Genomic DNA, 19557 nt, shown 5'->3' with positions numbered 1-19557 from the left:
TTTCACTTTTCTCAAAGCTAACAAGTCAGTGAACAGGAATAGATGCAATGTGATCAAATGTAAGCAATAATCATATGCGCATCATAATTAACATTGTGCAATAAAATAAAAAAAACAGCACTTACTTTACCTTTGAAAACATTTTAAATTGTCAGTTCTCTCAAAATGTTTTTTTTTTTTTTCTGAATAAAGCATCAGCCACTCGAGGCTCTGTCGGGGGACAGTAATCCATCCATCCATCCATGCATTTTCTACCGCTTAACCGAGGTCGGGTCGCTGGGGCAGTAGCTTTAGCAGGGACGCCCAGGCTTCCCTCTCCCCAGTTACTTCATCCAGCTCTTCCGGGGGGATCCCGAGGCGTTCCCAGGCCAGCCGAAGGACGTAGTCTCTCCAGCGTGTCCTGGGTCGTCCCCGGGGTCTCCTCCCGGTGGGACGTGCCCGGAACACCTCACCGGGGAGGTGTCCGGGAGGCATCCGAATCAGATGCCCCAGCCACCTCATCTGGCTCCTCTCGATGCGGAGGAGCAGCGGCTCTACTCTGAGATCCTCTCGGACGACCGAGCTTCTCACCCTATCTCTAAGGGAGAGCCCGGACACCCTGCGGAGGAAATCAATTTCGGCCGCTTGTATCCGGGATCTTGTTCTTTCGGTCACGACCCACAGCTCGTGTCCATAGGTGAGGGTAGGAACGTAGATCGACCGGTAAATCGAGAGCTTTGCCTTTCGGCTTAGCTCCTTCTTTACCACAACCGATCGATACAAAGTCCGCTGCAGACGCTGCACCGATCCGCCTGTCGATCTCCCGTTCCATTCTTCCCTCACTCGTGAACAAGACCCCAAGATACTTGAACTCCTCCACTTGGGGCAGGAGCTCATCCCCGCCAGACCTGGAGAGGGCACGCCACCCTTTTCCGACTGAGGCCCATGGTCTCAGATTTGGAGGTGCTGATTCTCATCCCAGCCGTTTCCCACTCGGCTGTGAACAGCTCCAATGGGAGTTGGAGGTCAGGGCTTGATGAAGCCAACAGAACCACATCATCTGCAAAAAGCAGAGATGCAATACTGAGGCCACCAAACCGGACCCCCTCTACGCCTCGGCTGCGCCTAGAAATTCTGTCCATAAAAGTTATGAACAGAATCGGTGACAAAGGGCAGCCTTGTCGGACTCAACACCTCCCTTTTTCGACAGTCACACTTTTCACTCTGCTGCCCCCTTTAAAAAAAAAAAAGTGCAGCGGTCCGTGTCAGATGTTGTTTTTAGAATTTGCCGCAGGCTTTTAAAAAATGAGAGCCAAATGGCCCGCGGTCTGTCGTTTGGACGCCCCTGCTTTACGTTGTTTAAAGACTTGATTTACTGGTTTAAGCAATTGACAAATCTAAAGACTTTCGGGGGTTTAAAGTTTTGATTGAGTTGGGATGAAGATTTGACAGGATCTTGACAGTTCTAAAGACTTCAGGAGATCTAAGGACTCGATGACTGGTCTAAGTACCGGAGCGTGTTTAAAGACTCGATAGTCTCTTGTGGCTGGTCCAGGATAAGAAGCTGTGGAAGGTGGTCCTCCCGGCCCCCATCTGTACCATGGCCAACGAGTCCGACTTACTGCCGGATATGCGGACCAAACTCTGACTCCGGTCGTACAGGGACCGAACAGCCCGTATCAGGGGGGTTCGGAACCCCATACTCCCGAAGCAGCCCCCACAGGACCCCCCGAGGGAAACGATCGAACGCCTTCTCCAAGTCCACAAAACACATGTAGACTGGTTGGGCGAACTCCCATGCACCCTCGAGGACCCTGCCGAGGGTGTAGAGCTGGTCCACTGTTCCACGGCCAGGACGAAAACCACACTGCTCCTCCTGAATCTGAGATTCAAGTTCCCGATGGACCCTCCTCTCCAGCACCCCTGAATAGACCTTCCCAGGGAGGCTGAGGAGAGTGATCCCCCTGTAGTTGGAACACACCCTCCGGTCCCCCTTCTTAAAAAGGGGGACCACCGCCCCAGTCTGTCAATCCAGAGGCACTGTCCCCGATGTCCACACGATGTTGCGGAGGCGTGTCAACCAGGGCAGCCCTACAACATCCAGGGCCTCGAGGAACTCCGGGCGAATCTCATCCACCCCCGGGCCCTTTGCCACCGAGGAGCTTTTTAACTACCTCGGAGACCTCAAACCCAGAGATAGTAGAGCCCGCCTCAGAGAACCCAGACTCTGCTCCCTCATGGGAAGGCGTGTCGGTGGAATTGAGGAGGTCTTCGAAGTATAGTAAAGAGTTGAATTTGTTAGTGAACCGAGGTTCCACTAAAAAGTTCTTGATTCTCTTAATCTTAATTGCTTCACTGGAGCTGTGGGGAGCCTGAAGCTCACTCGTCACTGTATGTTCCTCCTCAATTATTATGAGGATATTCTTGGCCTGGCTTAATTTAATAATAGTCTATTGCAATTATAAATGACCGATCTTTTCAAAATGCATACATAGCCTCTCAGACATTAATAGATGGACGATTCATCAAGTGTAAAGTTTAAGAGCAGTGATTCTCAAGGTGTGGTACGCAGACTCCCGCTGTTCAGTTGTATTTCACTTTGAAGTTCAATACACCACTGATCTCGGGGTTTAATATTGAAACTACTTAAAATGACAAAGATTTTCTATACAGACTAATGAATTTGTCTGGACAAAATCGACCTTCTTGTATGTCTTCTACCTACTTAAAAGCTCTTGTGCTAAAACACTGATTGACAAGTGTCTGCCATTGCTCTTTGAAGTAAAGTTCTTCTTCATTAAGCCCACAGTGCCTCTTTCTCATCTTTATGACTCACTGTTGCCATAATATTCATATTACACACCCATAAATACAAATGACCAGTGATTTCCATGTCAATATAACAATAATTTATCTTTGTTGCCTACATTATGCATGCTAAGCCATTCAATATTAAAATGCAGGCCTTCATTTGGGAACTAGTCAGTAGACTTTCACTGCACCTTATTGCAGTGAAAGTGGGATCATCTCTATTTCAGTTTTCATACTTTTGGTGACATTTTTGTTGAGTGGCATGCCAATGAGATTTTACAAATGTAAAATACTGCAAGTCAAGATTGGGCAATCCTGTCCTAGACTGTGTTAGGAGATTTTCTTTTTTTTAAATAACAAATTCACAACTGGTAGACTACACACAGATGAGTACAATGAACCATTTTTAACCTTTTCAGCAACGGGAATGATACAGATTGAAAGTTGGTTTTGTCAGCCTCCGCGTTACTGTCACTCTCACTATTTTATCATTTAATACCCTTCATAAAATGACTGAGCACATGTACAGCTTAATGATTGATGCCAAACTTGGCTCGAGTCCCAGAATAAAATGAAGTGATTGCTCCATTAGTCAGCCGATGAATCTGTCTGCAATGGAAGTTAAAGCCAAAGTATTGGAGGCAGAACATTTCTTTTTTTAAATTATTATTATTTTTATATCGCAGTCGTTAACTTTCAGATTCAGGCCGAATTATATCAACGAAAAAAAAACAAATTGCAATAACAGTTTTGTCACATTCATTTCCAAACATCTTTCCCGGTTTCACCCGCTTTATTTTCGCTAGTGCCGCACTCTGCATTCTGCAACTACGGATTGCGCATGCGGTCAGCATGTTTTTGGTGCTCTGCTGCAATCTCCTACCTGACCTACAAACACACTGACCTCTCCAGCTCCCATAGAAGTTTCCACCGCAAAACAAATCCCACACAAAAAACAACCACTGCCGCTTATTTAACCTCAAATCATTGTCCGTAGTGCTGCGGGCAAGCACACGGAGAAAACAAGGCTTTTGGCACAAATGGTGACAAAGAGGTCTGATACGTAAACAACAAAACATTTGTTCCCAGTGGACCAACAGGAAAGTAGAGACAATAACAGTTTGGCACATGTGACCTCATAGTGTCTCCTCCTGTGCCCAAGAGTGCCCCCCGCCACACACACACACGCACACAACTGAACAGACTACAAACTTGAATCCTACTGATGCCATGATTACTTTCCTCCACCACTGGTGAGCAGTGGGTGCCAGCAAGGTTAGCAGGTAACTAAATCCAAACAAGTTGATGAGACAACAAGGCACACCTGTACAAGACACGAGTGGCTGGAGGTAGCTGATTGGTCGACACGAGGATCAGGTCTGACGAGAGCACTTGGAGATGAAAACCAATGAGTTGACAAGATATGGGCAAGAGACACAGGAAAACAAGACATAACATAAAACAAACCTAAACTCAATCAAAACAACGCGGAAGTCCACAAAAACACCGATCACGACAATAACGGTGTTATTAAGAGGTGGATTAAGTTGGGTAAATCCCAACCTAAGGCCCGGGTAGCAAATGTTGCACCCGTCACTACCACTGGACTACCAGATGAAGATGAAGACAACTAATGAAATGCTATTTGGTGAAAGACGTGCGAATGCAGATGGTATCCACTCATTTGCATTTTCATATGCACGGCCCGCCACTGTTTTCCAATTAGCTTGGACCAGTGGTTCTGTGAGACACGTGCAAGCAGCGCGCGCCTTGTGCCACCCTGAAGCAGCGAGGGTCATGGCGGGCATTGGCGACGTGTGCGCCTGTGGTTCTGCGCTCTACCGTCACACAGCGCAGAGCCAGCTGCGCACACGCACGGCAGCGTGTAACTAGCCAAGCCTCGATTCGTCTCACCAATGTCCCTGAAAGTGTAACTACAGCGCAAGCAAATGCTCATGATGCACATCAGTGACTCGGCGCACAAGATGATTTGAGAATTGCTTCTGTGTACAATAGTTCCTGAGCAGCATATGTTGTCTTTGACGTTCTGTATTTATTTATTTTACAAATGACCTTTAAGATGGAAAACCCACACCAGTGGGCTTTTTATTTCCTCCTCCACATCCATCATCGGTAACGATGGAGATGACCAGACTGATTACACACAGCTCTCCATTAAAGGGAGGAACTGATGTAGAAATAAAGATGCGTCATGCACACCTGTGCTTCCCGCGCTTCTGGCTTTATCCTTGACCACCGCTTTCACAAAAGTGCCCATTTCTTCCAATGGAAACCGTCACAGTGGTGACTTTCAACCCTTATTAGTAGTACGGTCATTGGAGAAAAGGAAGAGGCAGAGGTGCTCCAAAACTGGCGGCAAGCATCACCTGACACCTGACCTTACCTCTACGCCGCATTTCTTTCCTGCTTATTCCTCACTGAAACAAACACGATATCTGTAAAAGAACACATACCATCCTCATCTTTCACAAACAGTAGTGGTCTTCATTTCTTTAATCCATCTGCCTGGTATCTTGAATAGTTTGCTCTGTAAGTCCAGTGGCCTTCAGTGGGTCTTCAGTGGGTGCTTAGCCAACTTAATACCACCTTTATCATGTTACAATTTTTGAAACCATTAATACCATACAAAAAAAAAAAAAAAAAAAAGTATTATAACTTTGCCATGTTATAATTGCCATGATAAAAAAAAAAAGAAAAGAAAAAAAATGCAAATAAGTAGGGGTTTTCACAAAACATGCGGTATAGGTTCCATAAAGAAATCAGCGAATAGGTGATGTGTGAATTTGTGAGGGCCCAACGTATGTCGTTGACATTGCATGGGGCAGCACTACTTATTTTGAAGGCTCTGGGCATATTAGATTGACATGGCGACACACGGCGGCTTAAATATGAAAGGGGGGGAAAAAAACATCTAACATCCACATACACGTACTGGAAGCAGAGAAATGCTATCAATTGAACAAAATAGAAATTGTTTTCGAATGCCAACAACATTTTCCTCTGGCCTTCATCCTTGTGGACTGAATAATAGAGTACTGCCCTCTAGTGCATTTGTCACCATTCAACCAATCTCATGTTCCGTTTTTACAGGGTTAGTGGTGTAAAAAAGCCGACGTATCCCCAGAAGGTCTTATTTGAATCTACACTTTGTGTGGTTTTACCTACTGGACCTAAACATAGCCTGATAAGCTATAAGCAAAAAGTTGAGTATTTCTGTTCATGTGTGGCTTCTCTCCACAAACACAATTCAAAATTGTTTTCAACAAGAGATGTTAAAAAGCAGATGCTTTGCATATCAGTTGGGCCTAGTTCACAATCTCTGTTTGACTTCATCCCATTGGTGTTTGATGGGTTTGAAGTCAGGGTGATGTGAGCCTCGCAAGGTACACGGTCACGGTAACCTTGGTTCTCGCAGTGCCGTACAAACGGCTCCCGCAAAGGCGGAAGCATACAACTGAGCAATGCATTTTTGGGTATTCAATTCAACGTGATATTGGAAGGGACAAGTTGATCCCCAATTGATTCGTTCGGTGTTTCCCACTCATTTGGCATCAATAAAAAGCTCACAAAACGCCGTCAAAGAAAAACATTATACACAAAGTAGATACTGTATACTGAACTTATGACGACCTCTCATGCATTGACTGACTCAATGTGAAATGTGGGCCTGTTTGGTTGAACACTTTCCTATTTTTCAGTTTTATGAATGGCCACAGGTAATGCAGTCATTCTCAAAGCTTGCTATAACTTAAAACGTGCATCACACTCAAAACAAATGAGAAAGAAGCTTGTACCTACGCATAAAGCCTGTTTCAACTTTTTTTTTCTCTTCAATTCAGTACAGTACGTTTTACTTTTTAAGTCTAGCACATTGTAAGTACATCTCAGTTGTATTTCACTTCAAAGTACAGTACAATACATTTTGCATTTAATCTTTAAGAACTGTTTGTTTTTAGATATTCATGTAAGTAAAATTTGTATTTCACTTTTATGTGTATTACATTTTAAGTGAATCAATATTTAAGTGCACTTTAGTTTTTTTCTTCCCTTATGTTTAAACACAGTATTAATGTTCAAAACTGTGCATGATGTTAAAGTGCATTACGAAATATACTTTTTTTTGGAATAAACCCTCCTGTCTTGTTTCTGATGAACACTTAGACTTACAACGCTACTTCATTTTATAGTTGTCATGACGGTGGTACCTGCACAGCTAAGTACTGTTTAGGTGGAAGTGGATCATTTCCCGCAGCACACCTCAGTGAATTAATTAACTGGTTCAGAGACGTGTCTTGATGGGTTTTTTTTTTGCGCATAGAGGCACGAGGCGAGTTTTCAAAGGTGATCCCCCCCCAAAAAGCAGAAACGTCAAGTTGGTTACCACCCAAAACAGAAGTTATTTCATGGCGTGACAGATGACCCAGTTTCTCGCTGAAATTCCACCGGGTGCGCCCAGGGCAGAACCAGGATGCTATTGTGAACGAGGGGTCCTAACGTGTCAGCTTTAAGTGGCCCACAAAGGCAGAATGGGATGTGATGAATGGCGCAGGCCGCTTTGGTGACGCCCGGGGTTCAAAAGGGTCCGTTGACTGCTGTGATCGTAGAAGAAGGAGAGAGTTTACTTTCGTTTATGGGGGCTCATCGGAACTCACAATCCATCATCAATCCTTTCATATTAACCGTCAGCTGTGAAGGTGTCGTGGAACACAACAGAAGTACCGACCCAAATGACAAGCCTCAAAGTGTGTGGACATACTTTTCTTTCCAGATCATTTTATTTCCCAACTGCTCAGGGCCCAGGCTCAGTTGTCCCCTCATTCCCCCCAATTCGTTGGCCCTGACTGTAGGTACCCGTACGAACAAAAACAAGGCATGTATATGGTGTTTATAGCAACCTATGTTTGGAACATTGTTACTGTGATGATAAATATTCAAACATAAATGGAAGTAAACAGTTCATCTCTGGTGGGACAGTACAGTATGTGTCAATGTCCCTGTGATCCAGAACCGTTGCAAGTGCCAAGGTTGCTTTTGTATCAAGGCGACAGCGACCTCTGTTGTCTGTTTAGAAGATTGCAGGAGCTTTGAAACGAGTCCTTTTCAAATGCCGAGCATTTGGGGACCCTTGAAAAAAACTTTGGGCCAAAATTGAAAATGCTCTTTTGTTCAAGAATTAGTCATGACATTTCTCCCCGTTCCGCCGCCACTGGACACGTCATATTTCCCTAATGACAAACACGTGTCAAACAAGCGGCCTGGGGGCCAGATTCGGCCGACCACATAATTTTATGTGGTCCACTAAAGCAAATAATGTGCGTCTGGGTTATTCCGGAACTGGAGGACATGAACTCTCAAATAATCCATGCACGAAATACTAAAAACATGTGCTTGTTTGTTGTACAAATTCTAGTTGTCCAACGACAAACTCCATCACGCAAACCCGCTTTTTTTGACAACGCTAGTGCTGTAAAAATGCACTTTCTAATAACAATCAATGCAGGGGCAATTGTGTGTGCTGATGTAATAATACGATAATGAACATTCGTATGATTTTTTTTTTTTTCACAGTCATCGTGACCCTCGGAGGGAAATCATAATTCTCCTCCAGGATTATTATTTGTGTGTGCGTGCATGCGTGCGTGCATGTGCGCTTGCGTGTGTCGGTTCAGCGATAATGGGCCTTATCAGCCTCTGGTGGAGTTTCCTCCTGGACAGGAAGTGGCCTTCCTTTGCTTCCTGCCATCTCCTCGTGTGTGTGTGTGTGTGTGTGTGTGTCCCAACAATATGTGACAAAACAATCAGTGTAGAGAGGCAAAGAAAAAGAATTGAGAAATGTGGAGGTAACGATGGAAAGAAAGCGTGTGCAAATTTGAAGAAGTGACAATTTGAAAACCGGGACAGAACCCAGCTGAGCTACAATGGATTATGAACCCAAGAAATCCAAAAAGGTAATTTCCTATTTCTTTGTGATTCCTTACACTTGCTTCAGGAGGATTTATTTGTATTTGTATGCATTTGTAACGGTACAGTCGACGTTTTACACATTGTTGTCTCGAGACATTTTTGAAGTCATCTCCAAGGGGAAAAAAATGGCCAATAGATTGAAATAATCCTGAATAATTTAAATGATCTATGTTGGCGCAGACATCTTTGGCATATTCACTTACCACCGCACACTTGAAATGTCCTCAAAAGTGTTGTCATTATACGTTTTAATTCAATTCCGTGTCATCTAACCATAACAAAGTTCTCTGGACAAAAAATGGGGAGCGGGGGTTGACTATGGAAAAGAAATGTCGCTCTACCTCAGCACTCTTCTTGTCTGCTCAAAGATACATTGACAGTCCAAAATCCAGGTTTTTTTATTTTTATTTGTCACACCAATAAAGTATGACTTGTACTGTTCCACTCCGAATTGTTTACATGTTTTACTAGATCGCATTGTAGTTTTACCTTTATTCCTATACTCAATACAGGTATATCTTACTTCTGTTTTTAATGTGTTTGTTAGGCTTTATGCTGTATATCAACATCTTGTGTCTGTGTGTGTATTTTAGTTATGTCTGTCTTGTGTTGGTGAGTTTTTTCCTGATATTTCTTTCTGCGCATGTCGTCCGCCTGCCAAGGGTTTTGTGTCTCCCATTAAGCGTCTGGTGTGGTCCAAAGCCAGTCGCAGGCCGGCGGAACGAGGCAGCGTTTGCCGGCGCCCCCTGCACACCGTCCCCCTCTACCCTCCCGACTTCCTCATCCACCCCGAAAGACTCATCTTCGACTATGTGGAGAAGGAGGTCAAGGTAGGACTGGTAGACAATCAAATACAACATGGAGGGCAGTTTTCCCCAGCCTTTATTGGACCAAGGCACATATTTGACATAGGCAAACAAAGCTCATGGCACACCACCACCAGGGGTGTGAAACAAATGTTTTGCTGCGGGCCACTTCGTAGTTATGGTTTCTCTCGGCGGGCCGTCATGACTGCGAACATATATACAGTAGATGTACAATTGCATCATTTTAATACATACACACACCCACACAAAAATCGATGAATAACTATGTTTGAAATCAGCAGCCAGTCAAAAGTTGTTGTTTATTTAAAAAAAAAAAAATGGAGATTGGGAACAAAATGTTTGTAATCAACGTTTTTGAAAAGTGAAAACGATTTGCAATGTTGTTATTTCAGCAAGAAACATGAAGTCAACACATTTGATTTGCTTTTGCTGGCCACATAAATTGATTTGGCGGGCCAGATGTGGCCCCCGGGCCTTGAGTTTGTCATCCGTGCTGTACACAGATTCATTGCGAGCACTTCATTGTCCTGCCCGTCGCAATACGATATGTTGCTGGCATAGATAGATGAACAAAGATACATTATTTGGAGCAAGTAAATCATTTTCAGACCAATTAAGTGAAATCGGATTCACTTTTTTACCATATTTTTATTTTGTTCATTGACTATTTTTTATTGTGAAGCACCTTGTGACTTTGCTTGAAAAGGTGCAGTACAAATAAACGGATTATTATTATGATTCATATGCCGTGGCACAGTGTTGGGAATGACTGCAGAATATGTCGCACAACCTAACTGATCGCATGACCTTTACCATCAGTTCCTAGGTCACCTGACCTGGGTGTCAGTTTCTCTGAACCCGTCCAGTCGAGATGAACTCCTGCAACTGCTGGACACAGCGAGGGTGAGTCGTCAAAACTCATCAGTTCGCGGTCAACGACGGCGGACATGGCAAAAGTACTCACGAGCTGTACTTAAGGTCAAGAATAGATTCTTGCGTTAAAAATAAAGACTGGTAAAAGTAGAGGCACTGATTCAACTCCTGTGATTATGTACAAGTACAAACAAAAAAAAAAAAGGAACAAAAATCACATGACATGTTGCATGCTGGTTGTTTTTTTTCTTTCTTTCTAAGAGTTATCGAATGTTGGATCCCTGCTTTCCTAACATTGTAAACTGAGTAAGAACAAAAAAGAAAACACCTAGACATATTGTAAATGTGCATTATCGGATGCTGTTTACTGAAATCTACAAAGTATACTAAGAATATACTGTACGTTTAACACGTACCTACTTGCATGCAGAGGCCGCCATATTGAGGTCTTTTTACTCTCACGACATGGCGACTTTGCAATCATGAGACGTGTAGCCGCCAGTTCTGTATTATTATTACAAAGTAAATACAGTATTCAGCGACGACAAGCTACATATCTAACCGCACACACCACCCCGAATCATGTTCGATCGCTAATTCGATATGCAAAACTGAATTCATCGCTAATGAATTACACCGTCATATGGCGAAAACTTGCCAGCATTCGCGGCTTTTTCAACAGAGCCAGGTAAGTTTGAATAGGGTTTTTTTTTTTGTTTCCTTTATTAAATGAAATCACCATTTAAAAACAGCATTTTAAGTTCACTTGGGTTATATTTGTCTGATATTTACCTTTGTTTGATGATGTTAAACATGAAAGTGGGGAAACTATGCAAAAATGTAACAATTCGAGAATACTTTTTCAAGGCGCTGTGACATCCAACATTTTATGTACTGTATGTCCAGCTCCCTTTGAAACCGTCAATACAGGAAGCACTTGTGAAAATTAGGAAATGTAGTGGAGTAAAAAAGGAAAGTCGCCTGAAGTTTAAATAACTAGCGCAGATACGTGAAATTTATACTGAAGTCCACTAACAAAGTATACTGTACTGGGCTGCATTACAAGACTGGTAGTGACATGGTGGTGATCAATTGTGTTGGCGAGCAGCAGTTGAGGGTTTTGCCCTTGAAGACCAGCGTGGAGCAGGACTGCATCCTAAGTCTGTCCGCTCGCTGTCTGCTGCTCACGTGGCGAGACAACGAAAAGCTGCTGATGAGGATTCCCACGCACGAGATCGCCGCCGCTTCCTACCTGAGAGATGATGCGCTGCACCTGCTGGTCCTCAAGACAGGCGAGCCCATGACTGTGCGGCTCGTGACACTACCGGAGAACAGTTTAGGAACCAGCATTTTTCAAAAACAGACCATTCATTTGAACATTTTCCTGTTCTGTTGCGAGAAAAACAGGCAATGAACCATCATATGCAGTAGAGTAACGTCTTGCCATACTGCGGTTCACTTTACGCGGTCCCACGGGGACTTTGCAGTGATCATTTTTAACACCGGCTAATGTAACTCTACGTATATCGATAAGTGCAAGCCAGGAGGAAAAAGAAGATAAAGTGAGACCCGGTTTACGCAACCGCGCGTCTTCGGTAAAGTAAACATCGTTAATATAGCCGACCACCGCTAGTTAAACCGCATTGTAATCGCTCCACAGTTGGTCAGGTATAGCTAGCCGCCGCTTCGCTTTCAATCGTTTTATTGAACAAGCACTATCGAAATAAATACATTACAAGCACATTCATACGACGGCGACGACTGATTGCGCACATCGGCTAAGCTGAGCCAACAACAGTCAACTACACTCTCATTGGCTTTCCTCCACATCACTCACCAGGCCAGGCACTGCCTTTTTAAAGCCACACACTTGGAATACTACAGTGTAGAACATGAGGCATTTGACTCCTAGTGGATAAAAATAACACTTGCACCGCACATACATATTTTGTATTGGTATTATGCATAATGCTATAAAATATATAATCATTTGTCTTGTGTTTTTCACCGTTTCTCACAGCAAGCTAGTATGTACGGTAGCTGTTTCATCACGTTCAATCGCCGCGTGGTTTACGGGCTCAGCGCGATACGGCAACTCGCGTTCTACGATGGTCTGACACGGCATTCGCGGTTTGGGAGTGTTAGGCCGGGGAGCTTCATTCGGGTCTGACGTGGACACAAACGTGCTCCACAGCCACTGGCGTCCACCTTTCATCGGTAGAAAGCCTTAAAGGAGAGAAACTTGAGGGACTCCAGCAGGAGATGACGGGTCGGGGAGGAACCGACCGGCATTTGTGGTAAACCGCGGGCCGAACCGTTGTGGGGATCAGCAGCCACTCCCCCCCCCCCCCCCCCCCCCCCCACGGCCCATCGCAGATACCGCGATAGACTGCGAGAAAACTGACTTGAATACGGGGTAAAAAAATGGCCCACATTTCTAAATTTCTATCAAATGTTACAGCCCCGGTTGCCAGGACAAAAAAGTCGAAACATAACATAAATAGAGTTTTGGACAGGACATCTTGGACAGGGTAAAGATAAGCAGCGTGTGACGCATACTTGTGGTTCAGGTTTAAACGTGGACACTGTGGTTGCCGGGGACAACAGCCTGGACCGGAAGAAGCCGACGGGCGTCGACGGCCGACGTCAAACCGTGAGCTGCAACGCCGACCCTCGACCTTCGGGGGGTACGATGGAGCGACGGCACACCATTTGCGGATTGGACTGGAGGCCGTCGCTATCCAGGAGCAACCACGACAAGAACCAGAATGTGGACAGAGGAGGCGGCGGCGGTGAGAGAGGAGGCGGCGCCGGCGGGAGTTTGGAAAGGAAGCGAGCAGGGGGGAGCTGGGAGAGGAGACAATTCGCACGGAAGACGGGCGGCAGCTGGGAGAGCCGTCGGCCGAGGCCAATGAGCGGGTTGGGGCCCGGAGGGGGAGGAAGCTGGGAGAGGCGGCACGGAGCGGGAGGAGGAGGAGGAGGAGGAGGAAGCTGGGAGAGGCGAGGAGGAGGCGGCGCGGGAAGCTGGGAGCGGCGGCAGGCCTGCACCGGAAGCTGGGAGCGGGGCAAGAGCTACGGTAGCTGGGAGCGAAGGAACCACAACCCGCTGGAGCCCACCCCGTGCCCCGATGCCTACTGCAACCTCGTCATCCTGGCTGTGGAGAACCGGGTGGGTGGGCCGCTCGTCTCTCGCTCGACTAATTAGTCGCTCGTCCGACTTAGTCGTCTTGTGTTCGTCCCAAACTCGTCCACCTCTTACCACGTGGGTTAGTGTGGAAGTAAGCACCTTTTATTGATATAACACTTTTCACAGAGAGTGCTCACAAAGTGCGTTACATAGTTAAAACACACTACCATTACACTGTTTTGTACATAATACAGTGACTGTAAAAAGTCGACTCATCCGTGTTCAAATGCAAGGTGTTGTGATATGAAAAAGGAGACCAAGGCAAATCGTTTCAAAACTTTTACCACCGTTAATGTGAGCTATACAACAAGGTTGAAAAAAAAAAACCTTTTCGGGATGTGTTCAGAAGTCATTTCTAACGCTTGTTAAATGGAGTCAACGCACACCTGCCACCATTTCAAGTGCCTCTGAGTGGCCCCAAATAAAGTTCAGCTGTGCAAGTCGGGTTTTCCTGAAACCAGAAGATGTTTTGCAAACTGCGACTGCTATTTGGAACTACTCCTAATTCCATCCACCTTGACGAAGGCCACATTTCCAGACCCCGTTGATGCTGCTGCCACCATAACGCTTCACTTTCGGTCTGGCGTTCTTTCGGAGATGAGCAGTGTTCTGTTTGCGGCAGACGTACATTTCGGAATTATGGCCAAAAAAGCTTGGTTTCGTCGGACTGTAACAAAATCTGCAAAACACACGAGGGAAATTGTAGTTCATGTACTAGTTAAAGAAATAAAATAAAATAAAGAAATCAAATGTTAATGGACTTGAAACGCAGCATTTCCGCTTTTGGGGAGTACGGACACCAGGCAAACGCGTGGCAATTAACAACGACAGCATCTAATTATTCAAAGTCTGCTGGAGTTATGTACTTTTTACAGTTTATTCTTTGAGACACTCAACTCTCCATTTAATTTTGTTGATAGAGCACTTTGAAAAACAACCGCGGCTGTGCATAAAGATGAAACATAAATAGAATAGAAAGACTTTATTGTCCTTGTATGGTGCAGATACAACAACATTGGGGTTATGAAAACACAAAACCAATAATAAAAAGAATAATAATCATCACAAGCAGATACTAATGGCAGTATCAATCTTCTCAGGGAGGGAGACGATATACGATATAAGTGTTGTGTGGAAAGGAAAAAGTTCCGATTAAATCTTGATCTGGAAAGGTACCGGCCCGGAACTACTGAATATACCGATTACATTTTGCAGTAGTCTCTTTATTTCGTGTTTTTAGGTAAGCTCTTAGCTCAAGTGGGAGTTTATTCCACAATTTGTGGTCAACGGACCGCAATCACCTTTATTTTTTTTAATCTTGCGTATGTTTAGGATGCTGCAGAAGAGTACTGTTCCCTCATCTGCCAGATGTTCCAGATCATTTACGGCCATCAGACCATCGAGTGCGTGGACAGAGCTGGATTCCACCACACCATGCCGGACCGCTACTGGCTGCAAAGGAGTGAGTTGAACAATTTAACACTGGATTATGTGGCATAAAACAAAAGATTGATTGACTGGGATAAATGTGGGTGTTTAACTCCCTCACAGTCGGAAGTTCAGGTCCACACCCACTTCAGTTACCAAATATGGTTCGTTGCCTGATAACGTGTTTGGATGACTTCACTTTCTGTGTATTAATTCGACTTGGAAAGGAGTGGAACATTTCCGGTTAATTTATGGAACAAAGTCCCAGTGAAAATATGAAATGAAAAGACCTCGTCTGCCTGCCCGCAATCTCTGTCAAAGTGCAAATAAAAAGAGCATCTTTCCTTTGAGACCCTTCAAAATTCATTTTGGTGATTTGTTTCGAAAGACATTGAATTTGTTTGAACATAAGCGATGAAAGCATGTGCAAAGACAGACCAATGGAGTCCTAAATTGCTGAGATATCGCAATAAACTCTTTTTCACCTACTCAGTTCCAGATCCTCTCAGATTTTTTTTTTTATGGGTGTGGCTAACTGTATGTACTGTATGTGTTTTGTGTTATTCGGGCTACAGTGTCTTTGCCGTATGCAGTCACTGAAAATTCTGCAACCTTAGTCGTAACGAGGCCATTTGTAATGTTTTGTATCGGCACAGGTGACAGCTGCCTGACCGACACGTCGTACAGTTATGATCCAGAGTACAGCTGCTGCAGTTCGTAGTGAGTTTCATTTTGTTCCCGCCATAAGCCTTTACTGTACTTGTAAACTTTTTTTCTGTTGTCCATGCTTTGTTTATCTTCCAAAAAAAAAGATGGCTCTTCCTCAATTCCCCGAGGTGCTCACGTTCTTTGATTTCTTGTCTCTTTTAGCGATGGATCCCAGGATGCGTTTGAGCTCTACTACAGCGAGACATACAGCGAGAGTTCATCGATGTCTTTGCACGACTCCCATCGCAGTCTGGGCTCGGCCAATGACACAGGAGAGAGCAACCCCACCCTCATGCTCATGCAGGAGTACATGATCACGGTGGGTGGCGCTTTTGACAGCTCGTGCCAACTACATGAGTCATTTTCATATAATTTGATAAATAACGGTAGACACCCCACTGCATTTCACTCGTTCCAAGTAATTGTACTGATATGAGTAATTGAATTATTGCCAATGTTATCATTCAAAAGGTAATAATTATTTCTAAGAAAAAAAAACGTGTGACAAAAAATATTTTTTCACACTTTTAATGCCAAAAATCAGAATCAGAATCAGAATCATCTTTATTTGCCAAGTATGTCCAAAACACACAAGGAATTTGTCTCCGGTAGTTGGAGCCGCTCTAGTACGACAACAGACAGTCAATTGACAGAACACTTTGGAGACATAAAGACATTGACAAAAAACAATTGTGCAAAAAGATGCAGAGTCCTCTAGCACTTAGAGCAGTTCGAATGACTAATATTGCAATGTCTTCACTGTTACGTATGGAGGACCAAGGGTGCCAAAATTTTGCTAATGGGGAGACCAACGACACAGATGAAAAGGAGGGGCCTGAGAATGGAGCCCAGGGGAACGCCTAAAGTTAATGGTGAGGGATTGGCTTAAAAAGATTTGAGCGGAATAAAATGAGAGTGTCTGAGAGATAGGAGAAACACCGGTGGAGAGGTGTGTGAGTGATATCATTGGCAGAGTCTACTGACGAGGATGGTGTGTGAGATGGTATCAAATGCTGCGGTCAAGTCAAGTAGGATGAGGATGGAAAAAAGAACAGAGTCACCTGCGATGAGGAGGTCATTTATTATTTTTAGAAGAGCAGTTTCAGTGCTCCGGTGGAGACGGATGCCAGACTGGAAGGGCTCATAGAGACTGTTGAGGGTAAAGTTGAGAGGCAACTATTTTTTCCAGAATCTTTGAGATGTAGGGGACGTTCGAGATGGGTCGAACGTTGCTGAAATTGGTGGAATCTGAGCCACTTTTTTCAGGATAGGAGATGTGGCTGCAGTTTTGAATAAGGAAGGGACCGTACCAGCGGTCAGGGGGGAATGCATGATGGCAGTTATAACTTGCATAAAAAAGTAAAAAATAAAAAACGACAAAAAAGTGAAGTACCAAGACCTAAAATTTCAAATCATCAATAACTTTTTGAAAATAGGACTTGGATTGTGGCTATTACAGCATGGGAAACATTTACCCATATAAAACCAAGGCGGCATAAAAAATTGCTAAAATAGTTTTAATTTTTTTATTATTTTTGATTTTTTTTTGTTACTAGCGTCTTTACCATTATTAATCAAATTCTATAAAAGGAAGTCACATATACTGAAATGTTTTCACTCACATATGCTTGTGGAGCGTTCTCTTAATGTGTGTGTGTGTGTGTGTGTGTGTGTGTGTGTGTGTGTGTGTAGCTGAGGAACAAGCTGAATGCTGTGGAGTTGCAACACTTTGCCGTCTTTCTGAGAGAATACCGTCTGGGCTCAAACATCAGCCACTTCTGCTCTGAGCTGCTGCATCTGTATGGAGACGAGCGCAAGTTTCTGTTGTTGGGTGCGAAACGGACAACGAGGCACACTGTGAAATCACACGACACAAATGCATTTACGGTGGCTCCTTCACTTACGACTCCCCCCTCCCCCCTTTGATTTATTTATTTATTTAGTGTTGTGAGCCAATATCCAGGTTACAGTACTAGCGAGCTTCAGATAAGTCACCGGTCGGGTGAAGTGAGAAAAAAAATGGATTACAGTCGTTGCAGCTGCAATTCAGTTCCCGAGTGCTATTGGCGATTGTGATGGCGGTGTCTATTATCTACTTCAGGAGCACACAGCGTTGACTGCTAGCCTGGAGAGACTGCAGGCGCCAGCAGCTAGCCTAGAGAGTCGCTAGCAGCTAACAGCTCAGGAGCTATCCCATTCTTGACTGATATACTTTTGTGCGAGTCAAGTGGAAACCGTGTTACAGTGGATTCTTTTACTGTCACCGGAGCTTCCTGACAATTGTTTTGTGAGAGTTCTTGGAATGCATCGTACAGGAAAGTTCAGCAACAGTGTGCAAGGACATCAATATTGACGCTGATACCGGATTGAGAAAACAGTCCAATCGAACAACTGTGACCCTTAAACAATAATCCTTACTTCCAGGCATGCGACCGTTTATCCCGGACAGAGACGTGGGAGTATTTGAGAGCTTCCTCGAAAGTATCGGAATCCGTGAAGGTGGAATTTTGACCGACAGTTTTGGACGGATCAAACGCAGCATGAGCAACACGTCGGCCACCGCCATGAGAGGGTACGAGGGGCTGGGGGCGCAGTCGTCACAGTTCACAGGTCAAAATGAAGCAAGGCGCTTGCTGTCATACATTATACGGTGTAGACGGCAGGCATTTTGGAGACCCGATTTCAGCGCATATTGCGTTTACCTGATAACCTGTTTGTTTTCCCAGCAGGTACGACAGCTGCTCTCTGGCGTCAGGATCTCAAGAGTTCAACCGCCGCATCAATGACATCACACATGACATCCAGGCCCTCGGGTTCGGAGACGCACACGGCGATATTGAGGAGGAAGACTACTACCTGTGATTTAAGTAGCACTCTGAACAATAGTCCAAAGCTAATCAATTAGCTTTATTTCAGCTCCCAGCAGGCAGCTAATAGCATTTCTTCCTCACAGTTCTGTGATTCGTGGATTCAAACGTCAGCCGGTTCCGCCCTTCCTGTGTGGAGTTTGCATATTCTCGCCGTGTCCGTGTGGCTTTTCTCCGGGTTCTCCGGCTTCCCCCGACATTCCAAGAACGGGCATCTTCGTTTCATTGAAGACTCTAAATTCCATAAATCTGAGTGTGAATGTTTATTTTCCTGACGTCGTGTTTCTTCGCTTAATTGAAGTGAATTGAAATTTTCAACAGGCGTGAACGTGAGGGTCCAAGAACTCCTTTCTATGACTGCACAAAATATGGAAAGAAATGATCTGAAAATGAAGATGAATGCAAGTTGCTGTGATTATATATATTAAAAAAAAAAAAAAGGTTTCCACTTGTTTCTTGAAATCTTTACGCCCCGCAGTGAGGCTACGCTTCACGACCTTCCCATGATGCACCGCTTCCCTGCTTGTCCTCTGCCAGCCTCACTGAACATCAGCGAGAGTTGTGATGTAATAGACCAACACTGTGAACATGTAGTTATTTATTTCCTCCTGCAGCCGGAGAAATATCGTGTTATGTGCTCGCTGTGTTTGTGCGGCGTCGTGACACGAGACCGATGGCATAAAAGCAAATGATGCCAGTTTTGGATTGTAACCAGCTGTCAGTCCATCAGAACTGCGAGGTCACTTGGAGTTCATTTGTTGGGTTTCAGATGTGTGGGATCAGAGGGCGCGTGTGTGATCACAAACTTCCATCCCGCAGGGATCACAGCGTGTGTCCTCCCGCCGCCGGCTATATTTAGCGGCCTGACATCTGCGGCGGGCCAGGTTAGCCC

At 44.6% G+C, this 19557-nt stretch overlaps 1 protein-coding gene across 2 annotated transcripts; it reads left to right on the top strand.

Moving 5' to 3' along the window:
- Nucleotides 1-8566: 8566 nt before the first annotated feature.
- On the top strand, nucleotides 8567-19123 carry ccm2l (CCM2 like scaffold protein). 2 transcript variants are annotated; one of them, XM_061673547.1, is made up of 12 exons: nucleotides 8567-8759; nucleotides 9438-9605; nucleotides 10422-10505; nucleotides 11584-11767; nucleotides 13046-13644; nucleotides 14995-15124; nucleotides 15747-15810; nucleotides 15961-16117; nucleotides 17491-17629; nucleotides 18223-18370; nucleotides 18528-18656; nucleotides 18752-19123. In XM_061673547.1, exons 1-12 carry the CDS (start codon nucleotides 8730-8732, stop codon nucleotides 18972-18974), a joined length of 2055 nt encoding a protein of 684 aa, XP_061529531.1. In that variant the 5' UTR covers nucleotides 8567-8729; the 3' UTR covers nucleotides 18975-19123. The 2 variants fall into 2 exon arrangements, with proteins under 2 accessions (XP_061529531.1, XP_061529532.1); XM_061673548.1 differs by having other exon boundaries at nucleotides 18528-18845.
- The last annotated feature ends 434 nt before the right edge of the window (nucleotides 19124-19557 follow it).

Source organism: Phycodurus eques, chromosome 1 (assembly GCF_024500275.1).
Source record: "Phycodurus eques isolate BA_2022a chromosome 1, UOR_Pequ_1.1, whole genome shotgun sequence".
Classification (NCBI taxonomy): Eukaryota; Metazoa; Chordata; class Actinopteri; order Syngnathiformes; family Syngnathidae; genus Phycodurus; species Phycodurus eques.
This window is presented reverse-complemented; position numbering and strand designations above follow the sequence as displayed.